This window comes from Urocampus carinirostris, chromosome 13 (assembly GCF_059441175.1).
Source record: "Urocampus carinirostris isolate Australia breed hairy pipefish chromosome 13, RoL_Ucar_1.0, whole genome shotgun sequence".
NCBI classification, from domain to species: Eukaryota; Metazoa; Chordata; class Actinopteri; order Syngnathiformes; family Syngnathidae; genus Urocampus; species Urocampus carinirostris.
In genome coordinates this window covers 17,104,908-17,128,993 of record NC_142361.1, presented here as the reverse complement: position 1 = coordinate 17,128,993, position 24,086 = coordinate 17,104,908, and the positions used below count along the sequence as shown (strand labels likewise).

The 24,086-nt window shown below is 39.9% G+C and overlaps 2 protein-coding genes across 2 annotated transcripts; both read right to left on the bottom strand.

The window, feature by feature from the left end:
* Window positions 1-986: 986 nt before the first annotated feature.
* LOC148353901 (uncharacterized) lies at window positions 987-12,694 on the bottom strand. Its single transcript, XM_088350728.1, has 5 exons — window positions 12,577-12,694; window positions 10,787-10,943; window positions 10,653-10,696; window positions 6,709-6,928; window positions 987-1,468 (listed from the first exon to the last, which is right to left on the bottom strand). Exons 2-5 carry the CDS (start codon window positions 10,821-10,823, stop codon window positions 1,401-1,403), a joined length of 369 nt encoding a protein of 122 aa, XP_088206854.1. The 5' UTR covers window positions 10,824-10,943; window positions 12,577-12,694; the 3' UTR covers window positions 987-1,400.
* Window positions 10,921-23,023, bottom strand: plekha3 (pleckstrin homology domain containing, family A (phosphoinositide binding specific) member 3). Its single transcript, XM_088350725.1, has 8 exons — window positions 22,707-23,023; window positions 20,614-20,730; window positions 20,401-20,550; window positions 18,056-18,177; window positions 17,871-17,975; window positions 17,724-17,767; window positions 16,334-16,440; window positions 10,921-13,460 (listed from the first exon to the last, which is right to left on the bottom strand). Exons 1-8 carry the CDS (start codon window positions 22,744-22,746, stop codon window positions 13,351-13,353), a joined length of 795 nt encoding a protein of 264 aa, XP_088206851.1. The 5' UTR covers window positions 22,747-23,023; the 3' UTR covers window positions 10,921-13,350.
* Between the last annotated feature and the right edge of the window lie 1,063 nt (window positions 23,024-24,086).

The following is a 24,086-nucleotide window of genomic DNA, read 5'->3' as shown; positions in this document are numbered from 1 at the left end:
TGGTGACCAGTCTGCCCCGCCCTCTGGGCAACAGCTGAAGCAGTTCAACTAATTGTGTCTGCTATTTAAGGCTGGATTCTGGGCTTTGCGGGTGCTGGCTCATTATACATATACACACTCCCGGTCTGTTATGCCTTGTCCTGTCTTAGTTTAAAACATTGTCCGTTCTGTTATGCCTTGTCCTGTTTAGTTGATTTGGAAGAATCAACTGTTTGTTTCGTCATGTCCCAGAGTTTTGGACAACTTTTATTTTGTTAAATAAAACTTTTGGATCGTTACGCAATTGAGTTCTCCCTTCCTGCCTCCTGCCTCCGTTCTGGTCCGATTACTCCTTCCCCCCACCACGCCTCGTGACATATCACATTAGAAGTATAATTGATGTATTTCCAGATCACTATTTTCGTAGTATTATTGTAGAATTCTTGAAGTATTTCCATAGTAGTATTTTGTCATATTTCTTTAGTATTTTTGGAGTAAATAATTCTGTAGTAGTATTTTGTAATATAGTATTACTTTAGTAGTATTTTTGTAGTAATTCTATGTTTCTATTTTTAGAATGAAAGCTTATTTATTTATGAGGTCCCTGTTTTTAAGCACTATATTTGATATTTAGTTTTGTAGTTATTGTGTAGTATTTTTGTTGTATTTAACTAGAAGTATTTTTGAGTGGACACACAAAGTGACAATGTTGCCCCCCCAAACAGTTAACGACTCTTGGGGGGCCTCCTAGTGGTTGCAGGGCCCTAAGCAGCCACTTACATCGCTTATGTTCTGCATTCACTGTAATTTTAGCAACTAAATGAGCAATTTCGAGCCCGGACCTTTATGCATTGGATATATTTTCTGTGCACGGAGGTCTGGGCACGCGCACAGCTTAGAGAAAACATTGGTCGTGACACAATTTCAATTGCCTTAACTTAAACAAATACAGAGTTCCAAAACATTAGAGGTCACATTATAAACATTAAATAAGAATGGCTAAAAAGAATGTTCAGATAGTTTTTTTATAGTAGAATTTAGAGAGACATTGAGCAAAACACACACAAGGTTTTTGATTTTCAGGGGTAAGATGGCAGACAATTACCAATCAAACCTGTTGTTACTGCGAGTGTCCAGCAGATGGCATTAATACACCATAAATAACTAAAGAACAATCAACATTGTCCATACAACTATGCATATTTCGTGATTTTTTACAATTTTTTTATTAAGTTTTAATAGAAAAAGTGTATTCCGTAATTTGCTCTAAACTGGCATAGTAAACTACAGAAAAATCATCGTTTTTGAAGGCACTGAAAAACATTTTTTTCGGTTAACCGACTCGTTTGCAAATTATACAAATTATGAAGAGTGCACAAGATGAGGCCAAAGGTTTGCAGCGATGCCAGGTTAACACCAACTTAAGGTTCCGCATCGCCCCCTGCAGGTGAAGGCTGGACTTGCACTTGAGTCGAGGCAAATGCACCACCTGAAGGAGGCCAAATAAGAAACCAGTTCAACAAAGTAATAATAATAATAAAATAATACTAACAAAAATGGTTTTAGTTTTCAAGCCTTTAGGTGTATAAAGTGTGGAAATCTGGTTTCACAACTAAAATGAATGCATTCCTTCATACATGGTTACCATACATAAAAGTATTTAGTTTTATTCATGCATTTTCAATTGTATTTACTGTATTTCCGGTCTTAAAACAGACTGGATTATAAGACAAACTTAAAATTTCCCTCAAATTCTAAATCTTTAGGTGTTCCTTGAAGTCTGAAATTACGGCACCTATTATTATTATTATTAGAATAGGCGGTGAAATACCATAAATGTTGTTGATATCCACCTGATCGGTTACTGATTTTCACACATGCCAACCTTGTGACATCAAAATTCGGTAGACGTTAATGTGCCCCCTATTTTTACGTGCAAAACTCAATCCGTTTCAAGAATATTAAAAATCACAGCATGTGCTTGTTTAAAACCAAAAGTGGCAAACTTTTACCAAAACAAAAATCTAAGGTGATATTTGGAGCAGTTATCTCATGCACAAAGACTTAGTTTCACTTCAAAAAAAAGAAGCCAAGATTTTTTGTTTACTTTCAAATTTGGGAAAGCAGTAGTTGTGTTGTTAGGTATGTGAGTGTATTTACATAAGTGAGTATTAATTGCAGTCAGTACAGATAGTTCCTAATCACGTGAACAACATCTGGGCAACCTGAGTAGTGGTGGCCATGTTGGATGGGAGCAAGTTTACCTCATTATTATGATTGGCATTGGAAATATGGCGATCAAGGCTTTAATTTTGCTGTTGTTAACCCTTGCGGGCTGAGTTACGACCAACAAGGTTTACAGGTGTACAAAAAAAGAATGAATGGCGGACTATCATCGGCAAGGCATTTTAGCGTGCCTGGGCCCTCCTCCAAGGTTGTATTGCGTTCATTCTGATCCTATCTCTTCCCTCAACTCACTGGACAAGGGCGCACACTTTTCCGCCTGGCTTTCACGAACACTCGGGGCATTCTTTGGAGCTCATTTCGGCTGGTGAATGGCACCATATTTTCATATACGGTTTATGGCACGTGCCCACTTTCTCGGAAGATTCCAAATGAAGTTCTAGCCCTGGCCTCCACTCACCAGGTAAGAGTACTTAGAAATAAACGGTAGGGGAGATCGGGTACAGTTGTAACACGGGGACAGTTGGTCAAAGTTTGACGAATGGGAAGAAAGTTTTGTAAGGGAAATTATTGTCTAAGTGGGCCTTTTCTACTATATTTTATCTATCTATCTATCTATCTATCTATCTATCTATCTATCTATCTATCTATCTATCTACCTACTGTGGTCATATCCCTCAAGAGGGGTGACCGACAGCAAGACAAACACATACAATAACAAAGAAAATAAAAGGGGGAAAAAAAGCATTGGGCATTTGGGTTGTTTGGCCAACCCAAATGCCCAAACACCCAAACAAGTTAGGCACCTCGGCACCTAAGTTGGCAATGCTTTCGTCCCTCCAGATGAAACGGGACACAAGAAAGCGGCCATGTCACTCGGGTCAGGGTGACACAACACACTCTTTTGTTCAACAGGACAGCTTTCACTGGTTTACCCCTGACGCATCATAAAGGTGCCCTGCCCAACCCTTAGAACACACCCAAACATCCCACTATCAAGTCAAGTCAAGTCATTTTTATCCTTTTACAACACCTCTCGACTCATTCCTATCACCATATAAAGTATATATTTTACACCCAATATATACTTTATACGTTTATATATCTTTATAAGTTTACATATTGCTATATTGTGATCAAAACCAGTTAAGTTGTCAAGTTGTTCTCAGGAGCAAGCACCTTCAAGGTCAGGACAATAAGGTTCCCAAGCCAAAATAATTTGTCTCTAATTAAAAGCTACGACTCTGACACTCACTGGTAGACTCCTATCTGTGCACGGAACTCCTTTGCTAACCCAACTCGAAGGCCACTACGTATTCTCAAACAATACAATGAACAGCTGTAGTGTGTCAAATGAATCGTTCAAAGGAATTTGTTAGTAAAAGGTACAGCCTTCAAGTATATTGTTATGTTAGCTTGGAAGAGTGTACTAGATTCTTTCCATGTTTATTGTTAGGTTAGAGTGCCAGCAGTGTATATTACACCATGTAACCAAAGAAACCGTCCAATCAGAATCATTTTACGTACAAGTGGTTTTTTTCTATCCTCCAATCAGAATCCACGAGACCGTATAAAAAGGAGGCTCACACTTCAGTATGGGGAAGTATCTCATTTCAATTCAAGAATGTAAATTTGCCTCGTTTCAATGTGCTTGCTCTTCTTTAATAAAGAAGTTTGATTGTAAAGTTTCTTTTTCATCCGGACATCGTTTTTTACCTGACAAGTTTTATTGATGCCACTGATATAGGATTCTAAAGAAAAAAATCCAGGCACATGGCTCCTCTGTCCACATTGTTGGCTTAAATCCTATGAGGTTTTTTTTCATGCTAGCTAGCAACCATATGGAGAAAATGTTAGCTTAATGATGGCTGATAGGTAAGGGGACAGTTGGAAGCTGGAAAACATCCCAAAATGACAACTTTTGATAGTCTGTATGGACAAATGCAAGGGCAAAGAAAATATAGGAATGAAAGAAAATTGGGTACAGTAATTTGATAGCAAGCAATTTGCCCATGAAGGCTGCACCTCAAAGCATTGGCTTCTACATTTGCCACAACTGCTTTTTAGACTTTGATTAGCAACCCTGTCCATACAAGGATAGATTTGACACAAGGACTGATTTCTATTCCATGCTCTTCTTGTTGTTTATTTATATTAAATAACAAGTTCTTCAAAGATTGGACTACAGTGGAACCCCGGTTTTCGAACGCCTCTCAGTTCGAACAAATCGGAGTCCGACCAAAAATTTGGAGAAATTCTTGCTTCGCTGTTTGGTAAAAAAATCGGAGTTCGAACGCCGGTAATGTGTGAGTGACTACGCTAGGGTGCGATGCTGAGCGGCGTACAGGTGTTTTAGCCCCTTATTATGCCTCAGAAGAAAGTCAGTGCAAGTAGCAAAGTTGCTACAGGTGAAAAAAGAAAAGTAGTGCGTACAACTATTGCATTTAAGAAAGAAATAATAGCCAAATATGAAGGAGGTGTGCGAGCGCCTTCTGCTGACCACCACAAAGGTAAGAAATTCGATTCATAAGATTACGATAATGCGAACGTACGATTAGCCTGGGTTAGCTTTAAGTTTGCGTTAAACATTCAGGGTGTTGGAACGGAGCCCAACATTGAGGGTGTTGGAACGGAGCCCCCTTTCCAATGAACCGCTCACCACTTGTTGTGGAGACCCGGGTGCTAAATGACTTGTAAACGACCTGATTTTTTTATTTTTACACGTTCATGTTAGGGAAATCTTTCGTACGGAAGATTACGATAACGCGAACGTACGATTAGCCTGGGTTAGTTTTATGTTTACGTTAAACGTTCATGGTAAACATTCAGGGTGTTGGAACGGATTAAAACGATTTACATTATTTTTAATGGGAAAAATGATTTCCGTGATTGAACAAATCGGTTTTCGAACAGGGTTCTGGAACGGATTATGGTCGAGAACCGAGGTTTCACTGTATCTGAAGCGTATTTGTCATAATAAATCACACTGTAATGGCTCTCAACTAACAGTGTTACAACTGTGCCTGGAACAGTTGCAACACTTTAGCTCTGTGTTTAAGAGACTGCCACAGACTTTTTGAGCTAATTAGCACTCTACCATTGGTGTTTACTTGTAAAAGGCAAATAAGGGTACCATGCAGGGATCAGAATGGAGATTTTCATTTTCAGCTGAAATAGCTAGCGTCCGGTGGGGGGCTCAGGGGGGTGAAGCCCCCCTGAAGCCAACAGCATTTATCTTATTTGCTATGTGAAAATTGCACTAGAATGAATTAAATCCAACAAAACAGAAACCATGTATTTTATATATATATATATATATATATATATATATATATATATAAATTTAAAAAATAATAATATATTGACATTAAAAGCATTTGTAATATTGAACATGATCATGATGATACAAAATAATTTAAATTTTGTTTATCCTGTTCTAAATATTGTATAAACACAAAAGATAAAATCATTTCATAAATAGATTTATAAATACCTCAGATTGGGATTTTCTGTCACACAGGGGAACCAGTGGTTGACTGCTGCTAGTATTTGAAGTGGAAGGATTTGGAACGGCCAATAATGTTGAACCGGTGGTGTTACTGTTAGTTTCACTGCCGATTTTAAATGCGGATCCGAGTGCATAATTTGATCGCCGGCAAGCTATTTTTGCTTTGTGCTTGTTCATTTTAGCATGATCGATCAGTGCCACACAACCTCGCGTACCATAATTGATCAGATCGACACAGTATAGACACTTTGCTTTCCCTGGAACATCACACTTTGCGATGAACTGGCTCAAAGTTTCTGTAACTTCCTCGATCTTTGCGCCGATTTTAACGTTTACTGTGACAGTCTTCTCCAGCCATGACCACTTAAATTTATTCTTGATTCCTTTATCAATCTCGGAGACAAAAGCCTCGTCTTCTTTTCTTAGTATTTTCATATTTACTTTTTCAAACACTCATTTCACCGTTTAAAAAGACCGGAAGGAGCGCTATGTTTGAGAAAGTAAATGCTCTGAACAAAAGCTCCGCTTATTGGTTATCAGCGAACCTATCGACCAATGGTAGGAGTCGATCTATTTGTTAGCTAAACCACGTTGTGTGTTATAGATCTAATGCGCCGCGCTTCTTTTTGCCGATTTTTCTCGCGATCTCTAACTGCTAACTTGGGGTGATGAAACAGTCACGTATCATACCTCACCCCCCCAAAATATTTTCTCATCGAATTTAGACGATTTACGGGAATGACCTTTGGGGTTCAAAAACAGCGGAAATCCGCAGATCCGCGGAAAATTCTGATCCCTGACCATGTATAAAATTTTGAGAGGAATAGCACAAAAGATTGTAAAATGGGGAGGGAGAAAGCAAAATGTGTTACAACTGTACCCTGCTTCCCCTAAAGTCACAAAAACAACTCCATACACATTCCTCTTTCATTTGAACGTCCTAAAATAATATTGTAGAACCGTGACAAGATAAAACCGCATCTATTGGACCTATCCAATATGGCCGACTGCTTACATTCCCAAAATCATCAAGTTACCTTCCAGGGCCGTGTTGGGGTCTGTTGTCAAGCTCCGCTGTTCAGTTTGCTCGAAGGTGCCCCCTGCAGGCGGGCCCAAGTCAGGTTCACTCTCATCTTCGCTAGAAGATGAAGATGGGTTGCAGTCGTCAGAGGATCCTGCATACTCAATGGCGTGCTTGCGCTCCTTATAGCAGCCGGCGCAGCGAGGCACAACAGTCCAATCTGGAATGTACCCGCCCTGGAACAAACAAACAAACAAACGCAGGCACACTTTGCGATGCGGTTAACCTCTTTTTAACACTCCGCTTATGCAAACTTTGCTGCTCGAGTGCAGTTTTTGCATAGACATGAACTGAAATGTGTATGCAAAATAATTGATTTTTGATTGAAAGTTGTGTGCCTCCTTACGTGCGAGCCACTCTTATCATTTTGCATTTGTTTGACTGTAATAAAAATAAGATTCTTAGAAAATCTACGATATGTGCTCGTTAAAAATATTTAAATGATAGGAATGAAACAAACATGTATTATCATAACCGGTTTGAATTCACAATTCATGCATCCATTCATTAACTAAGCAATTCTTGATTTAAATACATTAGGAAAATGTGAAAAGGTTCATTTCGAGTTCAATTTTACTTATTTTCAAAAGATATTGATGGTTCTAAAAGCTGTTTTTGTTACTGATTAGCTCGAGGGGCTACCACTTTGATATGCATTTCAAAAATATCAAAATTTCATGTTATTACAATTTTGTACTGTATTATTGGTTATAATTATTGGAAGTAAGGTTAAATAGGCATACCGTAAATTCCGGACTATAATCCGCTACTTTTTCCCCAAACTTTCAACCCTGCGGCTTATTCAGTGATGCGGCCAATTTATGTAATTTTTCAAACGGCCGCCAGCCGCCAAAGGTAAGATTTAGACCGTTGGAATATATGCGCCGAGGAAGACTGCAACTTCTCGGCTTGACTAGCGGCGAGAAATCTTTCACTAAAACTGGCCGCATGCGAAAGGCAGCTTTTTCGCAAGTCTGCCAGTGGATCCTGACAGCGTAGGGCAGCATAAAAAAATCCACCATCACCAACGGGTTCCGAAAAACCGTGACGGAGAGGAGGGCACACCAGGGACAGTGACAGCGCGAGTGAGGCTGCAGGAGCGTGGGACGACGTCTATATGACACTGTTTCTTTCCGACACAGAGGAAGACAACTTTGATGGCTTCAGTTTTAAGGAGGAAGATGAGGACGGTTTACTGTGATTTTTACAAGTACGGTATGTTTTTTTTTACAGACCCGTTTACTGTGTTGCGAGCGTGTTGCTAGCGTGTTGCTACCTGTCTCAGGCACCGTTTGGGATGAAAGTTATATTATTATTATTAAAGCTTTGAAAACTCTCTCGGTGTACCGTCTTTTTTTGTAAGTATGTGTAACCATGTATAATATGTATTTTCAACTGTATATTTTTGTAATGTATTTATTTGTATTTATTTTGGACACGTATTCTGATATGTTTTGGACGGGCAAATTAAAAAGAAGGGGCGTAACAAACGCGGGCTGACGGGAAGTGGGGACCGGTAAAGGTGAGTGTTCGTGGACACGGCGGACAATAGTAGATATATATTTTTCCCACCCTTACCTTTGGAAATGTACACTTTTTTCTTTGGATTACTTTCAACGGGAACCGGACTCTGCCGGTCTGCATCAAACCATAAGTACCGGTATCATTTTACGTTCATTTAGCCGGCTGGAATTTTTGGACTGGGTACTTTAACGAAGGATATTCAGTTACAATCGCGAGACTTAAATTCGGGTCTGGGTTAATTTTGTGTTACATTTTTTTAATGTGGGCGCATGCGGCTTATATACAGGTGCGGCTTGTGTAAGTACTAAATCGTATTTCCTCTTGAAATGTGGTGGGTGCGGCTTATAATCAGGTGCGCTCTACAGTCGGGAATTTACGGTAGTCAAACAATAAAATACAGTGTCCGGACAGCCCTTCGAGACTTCTTGTGATTAACTTCTGTACAAATAAAAAAGACCAGACGAGAGAAGCATTTGCCTTATATAAGGTCACTGAGTGATTCACATGCATAAGCAAGAAAATCATTTTAAAAGGACATTTGAACAAATCTATCTATCTACCTTGGTCATATCCCTCAAGAGGGGTGACCGACAGCCAGACAAACACATAAAATAACAAAGAAAATAACAAAGGAAAAAAAATATCAAAAACACACACAAACATTTTTGGACCATGGCCAACCCAAATGCCTAAACACCCAAACTAGTTAGGCACCTCGGCACCAAAGTTTGTCATGCTTTTGTCCCTCCAGATGAAACAGGACACAAGAAAGCGGCCAGGACACTCGGGTCAGGGTGACACAACACACTCTTTTGTTCAACAGCAGGGCCCGACAGCTTTCACTGGTTTACCACTGCCGCATCATACAGGTGCCCTGCCCATTCCTTAGAACGCGTCCAAACATCCCACTATCCTTTTACAACACCTCTCCACTCATTCCTATTACCAACAAGAGCTCGAGCTTCCACTAGATTTAGACCTCTTTCCTGCAGTGCATTCATAACACCATCCATCCACGTCAATTGTGGCCTTCCTCTTGGTCTCCTTCCCTTTACTTCTGCTCTGTAGATCCTCTTCAACATCCGCTCCTCATCCATCCTCTCCATGTGTCCAAACCAACCGAGTACTCTCTCATCCACACGCTTGCTCAGTTCCACGACTACTCCAGTTCTGTCTCTCACAATTTCTATTCTCAATCGATCCAATCTAGTCATTCCTCACATACTCCTCAAACACTTCATGTCAAAAAGTTTAACAAATAGATTTAAAGACACTGATCTTGTCAATGAGTTTTACGCAGTTTAAAATAAAGAATTCCTAGAAAATCAAAGTGACTCATCACTGGTGAACTATCACTGGTGTTGTTAGGGGCAATGGTCACCCTTCCTGTACGTAGTAGTTTATTTAAAAAAATAATAGATAAATATTAAAAATACGTTTTATACTTTATTCATGTTTTAACACATTTATTACATCCCAAAAGTTTGATATGATGAAGTAGAAAACCTTCTCTGGTCAACAGTGTAACTGATCAAAATGTTTCGATATTAACAAAAATGTGCGGGGAAAGCACAATTTAAGTCGAGTCATGTTTATTGGTATAGACCTTAATCACAAGAAGTGTCAAAGGGCTGAAGAGACTAGAGACTATTATGACACCATCCCCCTGATCTAAAACCTACATGAGGGCAAGGAAAAACTCAAAAACCTCAGCATGAGGAACTTAGAAAACCTTGAGAAGGGACTGGACACGAGTTAATCCCCCTTCCAGGCTGCAATTACAGCATATAATTATTATTTTTAATATCATTATCATATAATAATAATAATTATCAGCTTAAGAGAAAATAAGTTTTAAAAAAAAATTAAATAAAGTAAAATACTTGCTCATAATTTTGTTGATTTTAATAACAATAAGTTATTTTACTCCCTAACCCCAAAAAACAAGAAAAAAGTTAGATTCGTAGTAAAAAAAAATGTTTGTTCCGCTGGCAAATAATCAAAATTACACCAACATTTTAAACCGATATGAATAACCTGTATTACCTTTTGAATCATGGTGACCAAAGGTAATAAGAACATCTTTATACTGCAAATTTAGTCAACATAACCTGAGACAGACAACCACAAAAAACATGAAACCAGGGCTAATACATTTTCAACATTATAAACTGATGGTGTGCATCAAGATTTATTTTTTAAATGAAAAAGTGTGCCTTGGCTCCTAAAAAGTTTACACAGTTTTGAAATATGTTTAATTCTTTTTTTTTTCTTTTATAAGCACAATCTTAAGTCATCAATGTTTTGGACAAAAGAAAAACCTAATTAACCGAGAAAAACGATTGCCTTTGAACTTAGCAACAAATGAGAGGTTACCTTGGGAAGCTTCGGACTTGCTGCCGGTTGCTCTTCAACACCGCCTGCACACACACAAATCTATAACTTTCTGCAAGTGTCTATGAAGAAATCCAGAAAAAGAAATGAGATAAATAAGAGCAATCCAGACTGACCGTCAAGGGTCTGTCGTCCGCCCTCTGCCACATCCATCTCTGATCTTGGCCCTGCTCTCAAGCGCGCTTTTTGAACAAACAAATTTGCTCATGGGCGTTGTCGTCATCCTTGTCAACTTTTCTTGGATGGAAGGGAGGAAGGTGTACACCTGCAGCACTAACCATTTGAGCAGGTCACGCACATTTCTAGTGTAATATATTCCCACTTTTTGATTTCTACTAATCTGAGTGGGCATTCTTGGGCTTTCCTGGCCATCTTCGAGTACTGCAATATTTTTTCTGTTAAAAAGTGAGGGCCACTTTGCAAAATAAATCAAAATCATTTCATGTAAACGTCATTATTGGGTCTGTCTGGGCAATTTAGTTCTCAATCTGTGTCAGTCCGGTGACATGGGCCTTGCCAACCCTCCCACAGTGGTGCAAGATTCCAAACTTGCAGCATGGCGTACTTGTTTACATTTGATAGATGGGTTAAACAAACCAGCTTTCACATAAGCATAAAGCTCATTATAATGTGTCACGTTAACAAACTACATGTGTCATGATTACTGATGTGACTCAGCTGTGCCTGCTCATTTGGCGCCGCCCGCCGCGGGTTCTGATTGACTCCCTGTTACTATTTGAACCCAGTCCTGTCAGTCCCCTGTTGTCAGTCCGTCTGCAAATCTCCATGTATACTAGGCTAGGTTTTTTTTCCCCTGACTCTCGCCTGTCCCATTTTGTCTCCGGCTATGACCTGTTTGGATCCTGACCAAGTCTACTCTCCCGTCCCGGCTTACGACCCCTTTTTGTTCCTGACAACGTCTTGCTCTCCCAGTCCCGGCTACCGAACAGTCTTCCGCCCCTGACACCGCGATCGCTCGCTACGGAAGATCCGCTTCCGTGTTCGCATCACAATCCGAGAACGAGAGCAACTTGCTTCCCGCGCCCAGCGAACACCGGATCGTGGGCGCAGCCCTTCCTCTCTCTTTCAATAAAACTTGTGGTAAACATCACGCAAGTGGGTCTTGTTTCCGTTCTGGTCCTGACACCATAGTTAATACAGAAAAAGTGTTTGCTTCCAACCAACGAGAGGGTGTTTCACACTTCCATGGAATTGTTTCCAAAGAATGAATCAGTCACGTGCAGTCTAGGGAGGTAGGTGGGGTGTGCCTCACCTGCCTTCATGGCAATATAACAAATCAACAATATTAAATAGTTATATTTAAAGTAAACAATCTTCATCATTTAACGTCACAATTTTTCGATTGTCTTGTTCAATATTGCTGAAATTTCACATTATCTTTGCAGATGTGGACTGAGGCACCCAAATCTCTTGCCTCATGAGGATAGTGAGACGATAGTGAGAGTAAGGATTCTGATTCGGCGCACACCTCAGCCTCTAACAATAGAACTGGTGATAGTATTAGCAAGCTAACTGCAAATCAAAGCAGCCAGTATTTTTCGTCCCATTGAATTTACCTATTTTCATTATTGAGGATTACCTATCTCTTGATGTTTTTCTATTCAAAAAGAGCAGCGCTCAGACTTCATCTGTAAGTTAAGAAAATGTTTTTTCAATTCTGTAGTTTAGATGCTTTCTCACTCAGCCAATCAAAAGAGGAATAAAATGATTCCTTGATGTGAAAATATATCAGTGTCTCAACAGACACGAACCTCAATGCCCGTCAATAGAATGCATTTATAAGCTTCCTTAATCAAAGCGTCAGGTCGGTCTGTATAGAAATAAAATACTACCCCTGAGAAAAACCAAGCACTTTTCAGGGCATGCGTAAGCATCTGTAACAGACCTCGTGAATGATCGTGCACGTTTGTGTCCTGTTCAATGGGCCGGCTCAGGGCGCATCCGGCACAGACGCATCCAGACCGGCGCTTCCTCGTCAAATGACAAAAACAACAGAAATCTGTTGAACCAAACCTTGTAGGCACACATACGCCCAGTCTGTAAACAATGACACAGGTAGCATTGCGTCCCATAAGGGGCCCTCAACTTCCCCTTCAATTTATTTTTTTATTTATGTACGTTCCCCTTTACTTTTTAAATGGACGTTTAGTTATATACTTTTTTCTGTTTTTTGACTGAATACTACAATTGACCAATTTGACAAATCAATACAAAATAATCTGTAATACAATAGTATTTATTCTTTATTACATAGTGGTCCTCTTCATGATGTTTAGGGAAAAAGAAAATAGCTTTTTTGTCCAAATCCAGTTATTTTTCAGGTGTGTTAGTGCATCTGTTTTAACAGACTTTTCCTGTTTAACCAGCAGAACTGAATGAATGGACTAACCAAACTTCAGCTGTAACCACACGTACCACCAATCATTGCAACACTCTTGTAATGGTTTCATTAGAACTTCATCTCAAGGGAAAAAAATATCACTGGGATTAGGGAATGGCTGATGACAGCGGACTTACGGACATATTAGTTCTCACTCACCTCAGCCGGAATTCAGTTCATAATCAGTAAGTAGAAATGGGTCCAAAGTGCTAATTTGCTGATCAAGAAAAACATTCAGTGTCCACATCTAAGTGAGATCTTTTGACCTTCACATGGCCTTCAAATGGAGAGATCTGTGTCCGTGTCGGTGGGTGTGGTCTTGGGACTGGCCACCGCACCTCGTTCCTCGGGGATGCACGGTGGGTCGCCGCTGAGGCATGGCATCAAACCTGGAAGGAAAAATGACTTAAAAGTCGCTCAAGATTTTTAGGTTTGTGGTGAAAATAACCATTTATGGGAAAAATTTTTGAACACAGATTTAAAACAAGTCAACAATCCTCAGCATTATCTTCACACCGTCGATACTAAAGTGATTTCAATTCTGTCTTTAATATTTGACATTGTGATACAGCTGCAAATAAGTATTTGAACAACTGAGAAAATAAATGTTAATATTTGGTACAGTAGCCTTTCTTTCCTATTACAGAGGTCAAACGTTCCCTGTAAATTTTCACCAGGTTTACACATACACTGCAAGGAGGGCTCTTGGCCCACTCCTCCACACAGAACTTCTCTAGAGCCGTCAGGTTTCTGGGCTGTCGCTGAGAAACCCGGAGTTTGAGCTGCCTCCAAAGATTTTCGATTGAATTCAGGTCTGGAGACTGGCTGGGCCATGCTAGAACCTTGATACGCTTCTTACGTCTATTCAGAGAGCAGCGCTAAGAAGAAGGATGCCTCTCGTCTTAAAAAACTGGTAAGGAAAGCGGGCTCTGTTGTGGGCACAGAGCTGGACAGCCTGACAACTGTAGCCAAGAGACGGGCACTGAAAACGCTGCGGTCAATCATGGACAATTCATCACATCCACTACACAGCATCATCTCCAAACGGAAGAGCAGCTTCAGCGACAGACTGCTGTCACAGTCTTGTTCCACGGACAGACAGAGGAGATAATGTCTTCCTCATGCCACGAGGCTCTTTAAGTCCACCCGGGGGAGTGGGAGCGATGTCAACACGTTATATTGGGTATATATGTATTGTATTTCTTTTATTTTATCATTATTGTATTTTCAACACAAGGATACTGCTGGAAGTGTGAATTTCCCTCCGAGGATGAATAAAGTATCTATCCATCTATCTTACGGAGCCACTCCTTGGTATTCCTGGCTGTGTGCTTCGGGTCGTTGTCGTGTTGGAAGACCCAACCACGACCCATCTTTAATGTTCTGACTGAGGGAAGGAGGTTGTTCCCCAAAATCTCACAATACACTGCCCCCTTTCATCCTATTTTTAATGCAGTGCACTCGTCCTGTCCCATGTGCAGAAAAATACTCCAAAGCATGATGCTACCACCACTTTGACAATTGCTCCGTAGCCCTTTCAAGCCTTGTGGATATGTATAGTTTTGTCCCTGGTGTATTTAGAAAGCTCTTTGGTCTTATACTTATATTCTTCACTGTAGCAGTCAGTTGTCACCATGATTACCAATGAGAATGATTGTTATTATAATATACACTGTACTCTATATATAATATGCTGAGAATGGATGGAGACAGCAATGATAGTGCTGATGACAGTGAAAGTGGTATTGGTTGTGGTGGTGATGATGATGATGATGAAGTAGTTACTGTGCATCCACAGAACTTTTGTAAACATGTATAATCTTGAGGTGTTTGTTAAATGTAAATACACGGGATATATAGCTATAAGACACAATTATTAAGGAAGTGGGGTATGGTCAAAAGGGCATATGCTTCTCCCTATTCCTTTTCGGACATGTTACGTTCCCATTGTTTTTGTTTTTTGACTTGTTTTGTTTGAATTTTTTTCTCTCATGTACGAAATAAAGTTTCATTCATTCATTCATTCATATATCATTTATCAGCCAATAATCCATCCCTTATCTGCACCGCTTATCCTCAGTAGGGTCACGAGGATGCTGGAGCTCATCCCATCTATCTTGGGGCAGTGGGCAGGGGACACCCTGAACTGGTTGCCAGCCAGTCGCAGGGCACATAGAGACACACAACTCATTCACTCATTCACATCTAGAGACAATTTGGACTGGCCAATTAATCTGATATGCATGTTTTTGGAATGTGGGAGGAAACCGGAGTGCCCAGAGTAAACTCAGGCAAGCACGGGGAGAACATGCAAACTCCGCACAGCATGATTCAATCCCATGACCTCAGAACTGTGCCGCAGACGCGCTAAACACTCAGCCGTCGTGCCGCCACCAGCCAATAATATTGTTCTTTTTTTATTACCACACCTTTTATCTGCTCTTGTGACCATGCAGATTTAATGAAAAGAGCTCTGAGGAGGACCTTTATTCGGCATTTTATACGGCATTCATTTTTTTGGACCGTCCTTTCCTGTTCTCCTTGTGAATTTAAAATTAATTGATGTCGTCTGTCCTTACTATAACTTTAAACTTATCAGTAAGACACCAGAGAATAAAAATACGTTTTAAAGGAACAGTGTGTTTAGCACTTCCAAGTGGTAAAAAAAAACTTCCTTTATTAAAACAAAGCGCTACCGATTTAAATAATGAGCAAGAATACATGTTTAACCTAATTGACGTGTACCTTTTTTAAATACTTGTAGGTCAAGAATTGTGTATGTATTTTACATCACATGAGCCTAACCTAAGGGAGGGGGTACAGGTTCTCCCTGAAACACAAAACTTTGTGAAAAGCTAGGTAAAAAGTTAGAAGAAAAATTGTGAGGTTTGGTTACTTTCTTGGTCTCTGTAGTTTGTATTCTTCCTTGTGATTTAAAGCACTCGTTTTTTGTTACACTACAAAATACATCAACATTTAGTGATCAAATAAACTGTCCTTTTAAAATGTTTCCTGTGTCCCTTCATGTGACAGCTTTCGAACACATATTTAAAAAAAAAATCCACATTCAGCATCAATTTCACATTCTCTATTCGTGAAAATAGTACTGTAGAACTGTTTTTTTTTTTTTTTTCAAATCTAATTCAAAAGACTGCAGAAAAACCAAATCCAAAAATGGTGGAAAACAAAAAACTGCAAAATATGATAGGAGAAAACACTATTGGGGAAAAAAACTATTTGAATCCAACAAAGTTCTTGCCACCTTTATGCATTGGCTCAGTGTCATAAACAGAGCTGTCCGAGCTGGCCCGGTCCCGCCGTGGCTTCAATCTTGGCCCTCCGCTGCAGCTATCTCTCGTTGCCCCACACCTAAAAAAAGCACAAACAACACACGAGTCCCATTGATTTTATTCTACTAGATCTGGGGTCGGAAACACACGGTTCAGGAGCCGCATGCGGTTCTTAAGCGCTGCCGAGCGGCTCCCTGGCGCTTTTCCAGAAATGTTTACAAATTGAAAAAGATTGGGGAGAAAACTATCTCTTAATTTTAATATGGTTTCTGTCCGAGGATAAACATGACAAAAACACTTTTAGTGTTTTTCAGTGCTGTAAAAATGTGTGGTATATATATTACATTTCAAAGAGGATCTGGTTCACGAAGTTGAACTCCTACACTTTGCTCTCTCTTTCCACTGTTCTGTGTGGCTGTGTGGCCCCAGTTCCTGCCTTTTAAAGGGGAAACATCACCAGCAAGCCCCATGCACCACAAAGGTATACAGATAATTATAACTGAAAAGAACAGAAGATTCAACATTTCTATGACCAAATTATTTGCATTAATTGCCAATGTGAATGGATTGACTGAATGCTTGACAGAAAGAGTAGAATGGTAGATGGTGACTACGTGAAGGAGTCATTCATTAAGACATCAGAACACATTTTTGTCGACTTTTAGAAGAAAAGTCAATTAATGCGGACAATTGAAGACATGCCTCTCTCCACTAAGACAGTGAAGGAAAAGGTCGTGAAAATGGCAAGCATCATCATTAAACAACATATCAAGGTCATGTAGCGCCAAAATACTAAATTGCCTGTAAAGAGTCATGTGATGTGATGGATTTCTTTATGGCAATCTTGAAATTTATCAAAGCAAAAAAAAATATTATCAATCAAATGTATTGTAATAGTTAAACTTGAGGCGGTAACCTACAAGAGAGTAGTCACTTGTTCCATCATTATTAAGAGGATGTGCTGCATCCAACTTAGTCGTTTTGATAGTAGGCTAACATAGCTAATCTAGTTACCATACAGCATGCCTTGCATTCATTATAAGGCTTTTAAAAGGCTATTAGTTTTTTTGCGGTTCCAGACAAAAGATGTTTTTTTTTAATTCAATATGTCTCAACATTTTGGGTTGTGTACCCCTATATTGGAGGAATACATTAAAATATAGCAAAATAAGATCAAATAATATGAAAGGAGTAGAAAAGCAAGTACAACATTGTAAATTAAGAAAGATCATGAGAAAAAATATCTGCCAATGGCACAAAGATTTTTGTCAGGCAGTGTTCAATATCAAAGATCACCACTGGTTAGAGGGATATAGCTGAAACAATATTTTCCCAGTGGTACATAAACGCATTTGGACTGACCTGTCCAAAGTGGATGTGCCTGGATGACTGACAGATCTTCTCATCTGCACACCAAACATTTCACAAGGAAACAGAGATGACATTATCATTAAATTCACATGAAACGCTGTGTTTGTATGATTCAAGTTCAGTTAGAAAACAGCTAACCCTTTCAGTGGGCTGCAAGTGTGGTGCCAGGCTGTGCTGCACCAGCTTCATGCACTCCTCCAGCGTCCTGATAAAAGTGGTACAGGTGGCACTTAGGAGAGACGCCTGAGGAGAGAAGATCAGCCATCAGTACACGACCGCAGGACCCGACAGGTACAAATAAGGATTTCAGCTGGATTCGCAACCTCCGATGTGGGCGTGTCCTCAGGGTCTCTGCAGCTCTGCGATTGGATTGTTTGGACCTGCTGGACCAGGAGGTCACAGTAGAGACGAAGCTCGGACATTTTGGTCCGTAGGCAGTCTGGCCCTACGACGCAGAGCAATGAGCGGGGTAGATTATTCATAATACTGAACATTTTTCAAAAATCGTTGAAAGCGATGTTTTTCGACAGATCAATCATTGCTCAAATATTACCCATGAATGGTCACAGGTTTTACTTCATAAATTCTTAATTAATATACGTGACAACTTCATTTTTTGACTTGCCCTATCTTCTTGTTTGTACACAAAATCAAACTTTACTTTAAACCAGTAAACATATATGTATGGCACTGGCAAAATGAGGTCACTTATTTTGTATAGTTCATTTGGGTATGTTACCGCGCACCCAAACTTTGTGGGTAAAAAAATAATGCGCTTTAAACAGCATAAGCAAAAAAAAAAAAAAAAAAAAAAAAAAAGACTTTTTATTCCTTCAAATAAGTCAACTTTTATTCATTTATGAGCGGCCAAACGACCCAATAATGGTACGCGGCCCGGTGCTTGCTGACTACTGGCCGAGACCACATTTGTAAAAATTGGGTCCTCGAGGGCCGGTGGTCCGGGACGTTGTAGAGGTTTCCGATACAGGTTTTTGCAGAGCTTGCTAGTGAATCAGGCACGTGTAGAAAAGTAAACCTCTACAAAATGCAGCACGACGGACCATTTGGGATTTACTTTGACATCCCAGTTAACGGTTCATGGATACAAGGCCCCCACAATTCTGAGAAAAAAAACTAATTGCGTTTTTACAGACCAGTATTGCAATTTCAAAACGATTTTTGATTTCAAAAGACAGTTGCATTTTCTGTGTTATTTTTCAAAGTATTTAACCTTTGGATGAACGACTGACCAGTATATACTTCTTCTATGAGTGGAGTCGGTAATTAGTGTGGGAAAAAAATAAAAATACTAAAAGAATCATGTCAAAAGCACGTTTAATGAGGAATACCTGGAATGTGAAAATATGACTGTTTTTATAAAGAATAACAACCCATGGGGTCATTTTTTTATCCCACTTATGCATTCAAGGGTTAAGATAAGTGACAGGGCCATCACACTGTTGAGAAGCAAATGTGTATCTGTATGATGTCACCACTCACGTTTGAAATACCAATGTTTAGTTTTGGTGATCAACTTTGAACTGGGACCAGGTAAGGCTTCATAGTATTGTTCCAGCTGTTTTCCAGGTAAGATGCCTAAGGTACACTCTACTTGCATGTGATAGGAGAAAAACAATATCAGGCGAGAGTTAAAAACCTACTATTTCTGTTTGTTCCAACTTAGATTACTAGATGTTGGTACAACTTGCATTGATTATTTCAGTTGTGGACAAAACTTGAGAGGGTTTCCTTTCAAAAGAGAAACCCTCTCAAGAAACCGTCCAAATTCTCCAAACGTTCAACAACAGCTTTCAATTTACTTTGGGTACATCTTGGATTGAGATTTTCTGTGAATTTTACAGTGTTGTTAAGAGGTTAAACTTAAGTAAACAGCGCTCTCTTCTGGGGAGCTTTGTTAGGGTTTCTGTCAATAAAAATAAAACCAGTGTCATACGATGACACAATAACACTACGTCACATCGCAATGTCGATTAGATTTCGGTTAATCGTGCAGCCCTAATGGATACCTCAACCAGGGTTGTAGGGTCACAACTTCGTGTGGTGTGTCTTGGGCAAGTCCTGCCTTACAGCACCCATCCTTTCCCAGGATGACATACTTGGCCTAAATTTTTCAGTTGAAAACTAATTAGATTTGTCCCTTTTTGTTTTATTTTGGAAACCGTTCAACCTGCTGTCTGCTGTAGTGAACTCAATGCTCTTAAACGGGCAGGCAAATGTAACATTGGGTTCCTCCAAAATAGTTAGGATTTTAAGAAACGCTTCATTATTATTTGTATGTGAGTTTTACATCCATTTGTCAAAACGTCCACAACAGGGACAGTTCGCTAAAGGAGTGCCACCTAAGTGCATGCTTGCCTTAATAGTGCATTCTTATAAAAGACTAGACATTAGATTAACAGCGACATTTTCTTTGTCTTGCAGTGAGACCCTCGCGGTAACGCAGCACGATATTGACGATAAAATTATAATATTTGGATATTGGATGGAAAGTAATCTAAATAAAACTATCACATAATGCTTGGTACCAGGGAAAAAAAACAACCGGGAAGATGACAAAAGAGTAAGAGTAAATGTTGATTGAAATAGGAAGAAAATAATATAATCTGTAACGTGAGCTCTCAATTCTGATGTAGTAGAAGCGGGATACCTCTGTGCTTGTGCGCGTCCAAGGTTCCAGCTTTGGACGAGCCGAGCGCCACCAGCCAGCGTTGCCTCTCAGCTGCATTCACTGCCCTCACGTAAAAATGTTGCTCACGGGGAATGATGAGCTCCAGGCGGGTGGTGTCCGTTGGGTGAACTGGAAAGTGAGCCCTCCTCCGTCTTTAAGTGCGTCACACTTTTAGGACGGGCACCGACTAACCTTTTATTTCACACACGGACATCTTGATGGAGCCTTTACTTCCTTTGCCAACATCGTCTTCACTGTCGTAGTATGATATCACGCCATTGTCCAGCACGAACCAGCGCGGCTGCCAACCTGACATAAAAAATGGTTAACTAAAAATAAGACCTCCACTGTTGTAAAATTAAAATGTATCACTCCATGAGTTTTCCATTTATATCCTTTTCATTCTTGTAATAATTTCATCAATAATTTAATCCAGTTAATTATTTAGTGGTAGTCAACGCACCTTATGAATATCCATATTAATGGAATGTTGGTATTTACTCATTTGCTTTGTCTCAATGTATCCATTCATGTAGTCGTTACATTACATAGTCTCTACTATGTTGTAAGTGGTGTTATGATTTGCTGTTGATAGGGAGTCTTATGAAACCACCTACAGGATTAGGTCTGGACAGAGGATGGTGTGAAGCTGGGATTTGGGGAATTTTCCACTGACTTGTGTTCAGTTTTTGTCATAGCCTGCCGTGGTCTGCCCCTTTTGCATATAAATGATTGCCAGCCATTTTGAAAGTGCACTTGTAAAACCATGACAGCATTGTTTTTTACTCACATGCCATGTTTTACAACCCGGATGAAATGAACACGCAGACAAAGAACAATTCATCCTCTTTCATCATAAAACAACAATTTCTTTAATGATTAACGTACAAAGTAGATGTAAATAAACAATACCAATGTGTGCTTCCTTGTGAAAAGATTTCCTATAAAGTACTACTCAGTATCCACAGACTACAAAGTAAAATACTTGCTGCACAGTTTTCTTTACTCAAAAAGAACTAGGGATCATAGCAGAGAAAATATGACCTAACATATACACAACAATTCAAAATGTGACGTTAATGCACGATACTGAAATTACAATTGTTTATTTGTTGATTATATCTATCGATAACAACATTGTTTATGACAAGATTAGACATGGTAAAAAAGACTAAAAAGAAAAAAATATCAGGACAAATAGGCTAAAATATTTACCAGGTAAAGCTTGGGGACTGTCGTAAGTTGTAAATGTATCTGAATAGCTCAAAAATAAGAGTTGAGCAATAGACATGCAAACCCATATTTATATACATAGGCAATAAAATATATATTATCTTTTTCAGTCTTCCATTTGTTTAGGGTGGCGATGCCCTGGGAAAGAAACTGTCTCTGAGCCTGTTAGTCCTTGTTTAAGGGACCTGTAGCGCCTACCAGAGGGCAGCAAGTCAAAGAGCTGGTGGTCGGGGTGAGAGGAGTCCTTTATTATGTTGTTGGCTCTGCTGCAGTATTGCAAGCTGGTCCAACAGACTGGGTAGAGAGGAGCTGATTTTTTTGGGGCTCTGTTGATGAATCTTTGTATGTTTGCTGCCATGCTCCCAGAATACAAGACTGTGACGACGTATGCCAGATTCATTGCAGAGTTTGCATGTTCTCCCCACGCACACATCCTGAAGACATGCTAGAAAGTCAATTGGCGACTCCAAATTGTTCCTAGGTGTGAATGAGCGAGTGAGTCGTCTGTCTCTGTGTGCCCTGGCTGGCAACCAGTTTAGGGTGTCCCCTGCCCACTGCCCATAGATGGGATGGGCTCAGTCACCCCTCGCAACCCTGCTGAGGAGAAGCGGCGTAGAAAATGGATGGAGGTTTTCTATAACTTTGCCTTGAGAAAAATATAGCATGAATCGCTAAAAGTTTTACTTCATAAATTCTAAATCAAATTATGTGACAAATTCCTTTTTTGACTTGCACATCTTCTTGCTTGTACACAAAATAAAAAGTTACTTTAAACCAGTAAACATATATGTATGGTACTGGCTTCATGAGGTCACACAGTCTGTATAGTTCATTAGGGTATTTTCCACTAAAATAGGATTCATTTTTGCCATTTGTGCATTTTACATGTATGTATCAACAAGTAGGTGTGACGGTTGGAATAAGTTATCCTCTGACTGCGTACACCGGTGTATCATAAACGTGACATAGATTCTTGTATTGTAATTAAGAAGGGCCAAAACCCCGCAGAACTGAGCCGGTGAGACTTAACAGCGAACGGGAATGGAACTCACCTGTCATGTAGTTTGTCCATTTGTAAAGGACGCCCTCCATGCTCGTATGTGTTCAAAATCGTGACAGCTGCTAACAGGCTAAAGCTAGTTGGTGAGTTATTTCGCTGCTATTATCGGCGAAACGCAATAACTCGCCCATGCACGCTACTGTCATGTTGAGATACTTCTACTCTCAAATAGGACAACATTTTTACATATAGATGAAATGTGAGCGACATTGCGTTGTCCCGAATAAGCTTTGTTGCTAACTTAAGTACAAATCAGCTGACAAGGAGACAAAAATGTCAACAAAACAAAAGATGACGACGGTGGCCGGCGAGGATCAATCTAAATCAATAAATCATACGCCAACGTTGTGATCGTTTTTACAAGGGATTTTGCTTCGGTCAACATTTTTACAAACTGCATTATGGTGATAACAGATGTCAACGTTTATAAGACCGCTTACGACTAAGTTCTCATCACATGGTGTAATGAATCAGCGTTAACTATGGGTAAATAGATCAATCTAAATATTGATACTTTCATGTAGAGCATGTAATTAGAACAGATTGAAATTATTGTCTTGCGATCAAAACTGTCTTCCCATACATTATCTGGACCGCTTATCTTCACTAGGGTTGCGGGGGTGCTGGAGCCCGTCCCAGCTATCTTTGGGCCGTGGGCAGGGGGCACCCTGAATTGGTTGGCAGACAGTTGCAGAGCACACAGAGACACTTGCTCAGTCATACCTAGGGACAATTTGGACCAGCCAATTAACATGACATGCATGTTTTTGGAACGTGGGAGGAAACCGGAGCGCCCGGCGGAAACCCACGCAAGCACGGGGAGAACATGCTAACTCCGCACAGGGAGGCTGGGAGCTAGATTTGAACCCATGATCTCAGAATGTGCCACAGACGCGCTAATCACTCACCTGCCGTGCCATCCCGACCGACTTCCCGTTAAAATTTAAAACTATCACAATAATAATGTTGGTAGCGTGTCATTTGTTTTAATTAGAAAATACGTTTTTTTTTCAACTCCCTATATGTTTTGGGTTCGTTACAGTTCTTTCAAAAATGTTGAGTTGCCAACTCCTGTGTTTCATGATTTGAAAAGTCCTGTGTCACACCAGAGAAGGAGCCCTGGTACACTGGTTAAGAACCCTATTTAAAGAATGCAGACAGTCATAGAAAAATAACATAGCCTGCAATTAAAACTAAGTGTGACCCAGAAGATGAACGTTTCAAAACTTGCAGAATCATTGATCTTCACTTGCCCTCTATACATTTAGGCTAAGGATGGATATTGTTAGCAAGCAGCTCACAGTTTAGGCCAAAAAAAATCAAATATGGTAAAAGCATAATGCACACGGGCTTTTGCATTCAATCACTGTAT

Excerpts from the sequence above, each read along its gene's own strand:
- LOC148353901 (XM_088350728.1), bottom strand. The coding sequence starts at position 10,823 with ATGGATGTGGCAGAGGGCGGACGACAGACCCTTGACG. Across the intron at positions 10,697-10,786 it reads CGGACGACAGACCCTTGACG|GCGGTGTTGAAGAGCAACCG; the intron begins GTCAGTCTGGAT and ends GTGTGTGTGCAG. Across the intron at positions 1,469-6,708 it reads CCCCAACACGGCCCTGGAAG|GTGGTGCATTTGCCTCGACT; the intron begins GTAACTTGATGA and ends GGCCTCCTTCAG.
- plekha3 (XM_088350725.1), bottom strand. The coding sequence starts at position 22,746 with ATGGAGGGCGTCCTTTACAAATGGACAAACTACATGACAG. Across the intron at positions 17,976-18,055 it reads AGGACACGCCCACATCGGAG|GCGTCTCTCCTAAGTGCCAC; the intron begins GTTGCGAATCCA and ends TTCTCTCCTCAG. Across the intron at positions 17,768-17,870 it reads ACTTGCAGCCCACTGAAAGG|ATGAGAAGATCTGTCAGTCA; the intron begins GTTAGCTGTTTT and ends TTTGGTGTGCAG.